This window comes from Musa acuminata, chromosome BXJ1-7 (genome assembly GCF_036884655.1).
Source record: "Musa acuminata AAA Group cultivar baxijiao chromosome BXJ1-7, Cavendish_Baxijiao_AAA, whole genome shotgun sequence".
Classification (NCBI taxonomy): domain Eukaryota; kingdom Viridiplantae; phylum Streptophyta; class Magnoliopsida; order Zingiberales; family Musaceae; genus Musa; species Musa acuminata.
This window is the reverse complement of record NC_088333.1, coordinates 9,032,500-9,040,000: the sequence shown is the minus strand read 5'-3', so window position 1 is coordinate 9,040,000 and position 7,501 is coordinate 9,032,500. Positions and strand designations below refer to the sequence as shown.

Below are 7,501 nucleotides of genomic sequence, written 5' to 3'. Positions count from 1 at the left end.
CTCGCATCTTGGTGCCGGATTCATCTCCTACTGTTTGCTCTTCCCCGTCCATCGAAGAAGCCACAAGACGTCAGGATGTGGAGGAGGCCACACCTGTGAAAAATTCCTGTGATAGTTCCATGGATCAAATTGCAGTTGCGGATGATGAAGCTGTAAAGAATTCCTGTCCATCTCCTATATCTGGGGGAGGAGATGAAGGAATTCAAGTTGTTCGACCACCTGTTCTTACGCCTACAGCAATTCTTTTCTCGTCGCAGATAAATTCGATGCTGCCCACTCCCCCACTGGCGCTGCCGCCGCCTCCATCCATGTCACTGCCAGCCATTGACAGGATGGGCTCAGCTTGGGATATAGTTAGGTCTTTCGCTCCGGATGAGGAGGCTGGCGAATTTGGTGCAAGTCCAAGGAAGTCCTCAAGCTTAACCGTCGATGTGGATGAAGAGGACGAAAGAGATCTGATAGGACAAGCAGTTGGAGAGGAAGAGTTTGAGGAGCTGAGGTTAGGGGAGACCTTGGATGGCTTCACTGGGATGTCATCGTACTCGCCGATGAATGATGATGATACACATAGTATGACTACAAAAACGATGTTCAAAATCTCACCAAATGGAAAGTTCAAGAGAAAAATCAAGTCATGGATGCGAGGTGTTCTTCTAGGGAGTGGTTCCTATGGGAAGGTATATGAAGGAATCAGCGAGTAAGTAGTAACGGAAAATTGCAAACCTTAGAATTTACTGGACTTATGCTTTTACCTTAGATTCTTAATGCTGCATACTAACTGTGTTACCATTGCCTTTATTGGTCATCACTATGTTCTTTGATATTTCACATTATCCATTCTTTGGCACGTTATGATTGTCATACTAATCATCCCTATGAAACCATGATTTAATCTCAAATTCAAACTACTCTCAACTCAGGCTTGGCTAGGACCTCACTTAAAATTACCATAAACTGTCTGACACTAACTTGCTCCCACTATATTTTGAATCCTTATTTGCAAATCTAGAATTAGCAATGACGGCGTCAAAAGTTAAAAATGAAGTCCAAAATTATCGACTTGAGCAATCTAAATGACCATCAAATCTGCCTCCATGTGATGATAGTTACCACCCTATCACATTGACTTTCAACAAGATGGGATCCTAGAATTGGTAAAACAAATTTTTGATGATGGTCTGTGCTGTCCTTATAATTCAGTCAACTGAACCTCCAAACCTTGGGTAGTGGCATGCACAATTGTTGCTTGCTTTGAACTATGTTTTTTTTTTTTCTTTTTGCTTGCAAATGATGAGAAATATCTAGTCAATTTTACTTCCCTTGATAAGTTCTTCCTGCTTAATTTGTTTTTGAGTCTGGTAGAATGTAATTCTTATAATGATTTTATGCCTTTCTCACTATCTGGTCTAATGAGATACATGATCCATTAACTTTGTTAAATCACTAATCCAAAATGTTTAAGCTTAAACTAATAGTAGTACAACCATTTTTATAAGTCAATTCAAATCTATGCCCACTTCTAATTTGAGATTTAATCGGGATGTTACAATCTTTCCAACTTTAAGGTCTTGAGGTCCTTGCGAAGGATCAGCATAAATCCAAAATGAGACTCTACCATGGTGTATGTGAATGGTGGCTCCATGTCATGATGTGTCATTTAGTCCTATCTACAGATAATCCTTTTATACTTAAGCCTCTCACGACGCATGGGTCGACTATGATACCGATTCTCCATATCTTTCATCTCCTTTTAGACTAAGTGGGGTTAAACTGTTATATTATTTGCTGATCATATATATGTTGCATCTCTACAGTGATGGTGTATTTTTTGCTATCAAAGAAGTTTTGTTGCTCGACCAAGGAATTAATGCACCACTTCAACTTGAACAGGTAGAATAATGTCAATATCTATGTGATTGTCTACCTATTATTGCCTTAGCTTTTGCTGTACTTGATACTATTTGCAACCTTTTTTATTTTTACTTCAGTTTTAGATGTTTGGTGGATCTCTTTTCGCTTCCTAATATGCTAATTGAATGTTCATCTAGTTTATCGATTATGTTGCTGAGGAACTTCTTCTACTTATTTCTTTCAGGAGGTTGCACTTTTAAGCCAATTTGAACATGAAAACATAGTCCAGTATTATGGAACGGACAAGGTAATTTGTTTTCTGATCTGATTATAGATTCAAGTGTTTTGACCTTGGATAAGAGTTGTGTAATGCAATCTGGAAATGGAACAGTTTACATGCAACACCTGTCAGTTTTTTTCCAAATTTTATATGGTTTTCTTTTTTGATATAATATGTATGGCACACCTGGAAATTAATTCCTTTTGCAGCTCATACAAAGTGCAGTAATGAATACCAAGATAAATTACATTTTCCGAACCTTTTGTTTGCAATTCTTCTTCTGTTACTGGAATCATGATTTTGATTGTATTGGAAGATGAGTGAGCACCACTTTTTTTCCTTATTTCATTGAGAAATTCATGTGTCCCTACATCTGTAACTTAATTTATGGATTGTATTGCAGGAGGAGTCAAAACTGTTCATCTTCCTTGAACTTGTCACACAAGGTTCCCTTGCATCTCTATATCAGAAGTATCATCTACGAGATACCCAAGTTTCTGCATACACATGGCAGATTCTGCACGGTTTAAATTATCTTCATGAGCGAAATGTAGTGCACAGGTGATGCAATTGTTTTTACTTGTGGAATTCTCCTTGAAGCTTCTGTGTTCTACTGTTTGTCTTCATGCATACTTCCATTATTACATTATATGTAAATATGATAATCGTTTTGGCTGTAGATCTGGAATTTTTAATTATGAGAATCAGGTTGGTTAAGTGTAGTGGTTCAGTCAACAAAAAATAAAAGAGCCTGTGATTTTTGTTGCATTTTAATGTCATCATCTTCATAAGAGAGAGAACATCATTTTGTTTCCAGAATCCTGAACCAGTACAAGCAGTGAAACACACATTTGCTAGCCCAATACTCTGCTCATAGTTATTTGACATGGGTCATCAATTATTTCTTCATGCTTATGGATTGTTGCTTGGCTCTACTATGCTTAGCTTTGTAGCATGCACATCTTATGACTGACACACCAATGAAAAAAGGAAAAAAATCAATTGATGTCATTTGGCACAACAATTCTAGACATCATAGCTGGTCTGGAAAAATATTTGAGATTGTTAACTTTTCATGTTACTCTGAGCCAAACTCTAGAAAGTGAAGAATAATATGAGTTGCATGATACAGCCACGTAGTGCAAGAACACCAGTTAAAAATTGAAATTAGACGATCTAAAACATCTGCAATTGAGAAATTGATACTTCTGTCATCAGTTAATTTGATATGACAAACTTAAGCCATATGCACTTCAAAGTTCATATCGTAAAAAGTTAATATACTGACTTGGTGTTGTGTGTATATGTTTTTTTTTTTTAGTTTATCAGTGTTGCATATTTGGTGAACCATGAAGCTCTTGAGAATGGTTGTATGCCTTAAAAAGAAACTATATGCACTGGATGTACATACTGTTTGGATCTTGGTGCTCATTACATGTGTAAAAGGTCATTCTGTACCAGTTTCTTGCCAGAGTTCCTAACATAGATAAATATTGGAGGTGAAGACTAAATGGCATATTTTATCCTTAAAGAGTCTCAATCATGTGATAATATTAATTTTATAGAATGTCTTCATCAGTTTCATTCCTATTTTGTATAATGCAGTTCCTAAGATTATCCTTTCCTTTTGTCAGAGATATAAAATGTGCTAACATATTGGTTCATGCAAATGGTTCTGTAAAACTTGCTGATTTTGGATTGGCAAAGGAGGTTGGTTTTTTATGCTTTTACTTTTACATGCGGCAGTTTGAAGGTCTGAAAGCTTTATGGTGAACACATATTCATTGCTGCTGTTTACAATTTCAGATAACTAAGTTCGACATGCTCAAATCGTGCAAAGGTAGTGTTTACTGGATGGCTCCTGAGGTAAAGCCCATCTTTTCTTTTATAATGCTGCAAATACTATACTGTAAGTGATTTGATGAAATTGGTCTATTTTCCAAACTGTAACAGTACATGGTTATAACCTTGTATCACATTTGTCATCCCACCCAATCTATATATCAAGTTAAATTAGTACAGAGAGTGCTGTTTATACGAAATTGGAGTTTGCAAGTAGGAATTTCGATTTCCATATCACCTCATGGACTTGCCAGCCACCAGCATACATGGACGGGTGTTGTTGCTGCATAAACTAGTCAACAGCAGAAACCAGAGATAAAAAGAAAAGTGAAATAGTGAGAAGATGAGGAATAGAAGAACAGGCACCGCTTACCATACTAATTATGATATATGAGTTTGACAACCAGCCAGTGTCACCAGATAAAATAATAAGAAATTTAGTTACCAATGGGTACGACCTATATGGTCTGGTAATGGTTTTTGGTCAGACCAGTCTATATTAAGTTAATTCCTTGCATATGATATTTTTGAGAATACAAACCTCCAACAGAAGGAAAGATGACACACCTAATTTTGGTTGATTAGAAACTGTTTCTATGTTGATCAACACCTATAAGAATTAAAGGAAAGAAAATATACATGGTTTGGCATGGTGCATGTAAGCGCAGAGCGGTACACCAAATACATGAAAAAAAACAACAGACACATGTTGCAAAGTCATGAATGAGATCAAAACAACATCTATATTGACGACTATGGATTCATCTTCATTTAACATCTCTACTTACCTATGATTGGTTCTTTGTGGTACACGATGTGATATTCTGGTGTGCTAGGTGGTAAATGACCTTAAGATCACCTGGTTGTAGTTGTCCTCTTAGGAAACCTTTTCTTTATTAGTATTCTAAAAATACAAAATCTGTTGCCATTCTTTTTCATCTGTGCAGAGAATGCCATTTTGTTATGTTTTTCAAGTTTTGTCTTCAAATGATGATGGATATGCACAAGCATTCAACTTTTTTTTAATCTTAAATATTGTTGGATATTTATAAGAGTTTCAGTTCATTGAGATTCAATCATTTTCAGGTTGTTAACCCTAAAAAGACATACGGACCTGCTTGTGATATATGGAGCCTTGGGTGCACTGTTCTAGAGATGCTGACACGACAGATTCCTTATCCTAGTCTTGAGTGGGTGAGTGATTCATGGATCACAAGAAGTTGATTTTTGGTTTATGTTTCTCATATGATTCAGGTTGAATCTTTGTCTTGATTCCTTAACAGAACAACAGATGTGTTCAACACTTCAACTATCTGTAAATCTGAAGAAAATTAGATATAGCTTGAAGATTTTAAATAAATAATTAGTATTAGGTGCTAAGTTGAAGATAACTCAGAAACAACTTTAAGATCAACAGAGGTGGGAAGATGAAGCAAGAGAAGATTTACAAGATAAATATAGGTTGCATTTGTCTGAACTCCCCAAACACCTTATTGATGAGCATCTTATGCGTGGGCTCACTCTTTATTACAGTAATGCTTTGGGTCCCAGAAGTTTCCCAATGGAGAGAAGATAAAAGCTTAATTTTCCCACCCTCATCTAACAGGTGTTTTTATGTGATTGCCTTGATCTCAGCAAGAGACTTTCTTGGGTACTCTTTGCGGCACTCCTTTTGTTAACACCGGAAGGAATTCCAATGAATATGCAGTGTAGCAAAGCCTTAAGTTTTAGTTGTAATTTGTATAAGAGTAGTTGTTCAAAAACAATTTAGTCACATGATACAGGCAAATGTAAGGAAAATTATAGTGCAAGATGGACCCATTTGAAATGATTTGCTGATATGAAACTTTAGTTTAGAGATAAGAACATGCCAGATCAATTCCCTGATTTTTTTTTAAAATTTAGTAATGGCTTTGTGATGCACATATGTTTGTTTCTGTATGTCCTCCTAGCTCCATGTATGGGGTGAAACTTCCTAAATCAGTTTAGCCTTATACCGTGTCATCAAGCTAGTCTTCTGAAATATAACAAAATTGAGATCATTTTCTGCATATTGAGCATATAAAAACTAGTCTATCTCATCCATCCGTACATACATCGGCCAGTGCAAACAGCAAACCGCCTCTTAGAGCAGTCAAGTCTGGTAGTAGTATTTTCAGATTAGTGATATGAGACGGGGAGAAATACCAAAGAATGTTGCCGTAAACAATGAGAAGGGATGTGATGGATCCTAGTTTGACTGATGATGTTGCACTTAGCCAGGTTTAATAATGTAAAAAGTTCCATGTAGTAGTATTTTCAGATAAACCTGTTTTCTCTAAAGATGTTAAATAACAAGATAAATTTCCTCCGAAAACTATTCCATGTTTGCGTGTTCATTATATACTTATCTGTCATGTATTATTAGAAAGCTTTCTTTATAGAGTTTTGCATGGCTAAATGATAGAATATATGACAAAAAAAAATGCATATATGTAGGCCTCCTTTTCTCCGCGAGCTGATTGTAGTAATAGCTTGCCTGCTTGATGATAACCGACTTTTAAATAGAGTGGTAATTCCATTTGTGGTTTTTGACTTCCAAAACTTGCTGGTTCCACTATATTCATGTCTTTAAAGATTAGCCCTACCGAAACGTTCTTTTCTCGACTGTCAGTGTACTTTTTAAAGTTAGTCTATTCCTGATTCGCAGACACAAGCTTTGTTTAAGATCGGCCACGGTGAACAGCCTCCTATACCAAACTACTTATCGAGAGATGCTCGCGATTTCATCAGCAAGTGTGTGAAAGCTAATCCAGATGATCGGCCATCTGCTTCACAATTACTAGAGCACCCATTTGTGAAGAGGTCACTGCCAATTTCTACTGATTCAAAGTCCTCTTCGCATCTTCACAAAGAAATTTAAGAAGAGTAAAGAATTTTAATCATGCACCCCCATTTTCAGGGTGCTTGTTGTATGTATATCGGTTCCTTTACCCTCATTTTGAGCATGATTCTGAGCTTCACATAGTAATGATGTGGTTCAAAAGTTTCTTCATTGCATTCTTGCAAAGCTACAGGTGTACATGTCATACAATTGCATACAATAACAAATAAATGAAGCTTGTCTATATCTCTGTTTCTTTGTGGATGATTCTTTGAATGATGATGGCACAAACACAAGTCTCTTCCCTGTTCTTTTACATACTCGTCTGTGTTCCTTGCTTCCTGAAGCACAGTCTCCTGTGTTCTCGAATCAAAAGATCCTTTACTCATTTTCTTTATGATACCATATGTTATATTGACGATGGAGAAGAAAAACATGCTCCATCTGACTCGTGCAATGTGGGAAACATTTGAATACAACATTACCGTATGAAAACTAGAAAGAAAAGGAGACCTTCTTTGGGGGAAGAACAAAAAGAAAAAGTTCCTGCATCTCTTGAATCATGTGAAGTCATGAATACGCAGTCTCGCCATTTGACGGGGTCAAGTCGTCCCTGTATCCTCTTCACACGTTTTGACGAGTCTTCTTCCATGAGTCTTTTCATA

The 7,501-nt window shown here is 36.5% G+C and overlaps 1 protein-coding gene across 3 annotated transcripts in view; it reads left to right on the top strand.

The window, feature by feature from the left end:
- The window catches only part of LOC135583264 (mitogen-activated protein kinase kinase kinase 1-like), a 7,939-nt gene extending 859 nt beyond the window's left edge, over positions 1-7,080 (top strand). For 2 of the 3 annotated variants that reach the window (XM_065191734.1, XM_065191735.1), the window contains 8 exons: positions 1-697; positions 1,815-1,890; positions 2,096-2,158; positions 2,535-2,692; positions 3,766-3,841; positions 3,938-3,997; positions 5,060-5,167; positions 6,663-7,080. The exon at positions 1-697 is cut by the window's left edge. In XM_065191734.1, the coding sequence (XP_065047806.1) occupies positions 1-697; positions 1,815-1,890; positions 2,096-2,158; positions 2,535-2,692; positions 3,766-3,841; positions 3,938-3,997; positions 5,060-5,167; positions 6,663-6,875 (1,451 nt within the window). In that variant the 3' untranslated portion in view covers positions 6,876-7,080. The remainder of the gene's footprint in view (positions 698-1,814; positions 1,891-2,095; positions 2,159-2,534; positions 2,693-3,765; positions 3,842-3,937; positions 3,998-5,059; positions 5,168-6,662) is intronic. The other variant, XM_065191736.1, reaches the window with a different exon arrangement.
- Positions 7,081-7,501: the final 421 nt, after the last annotated feature.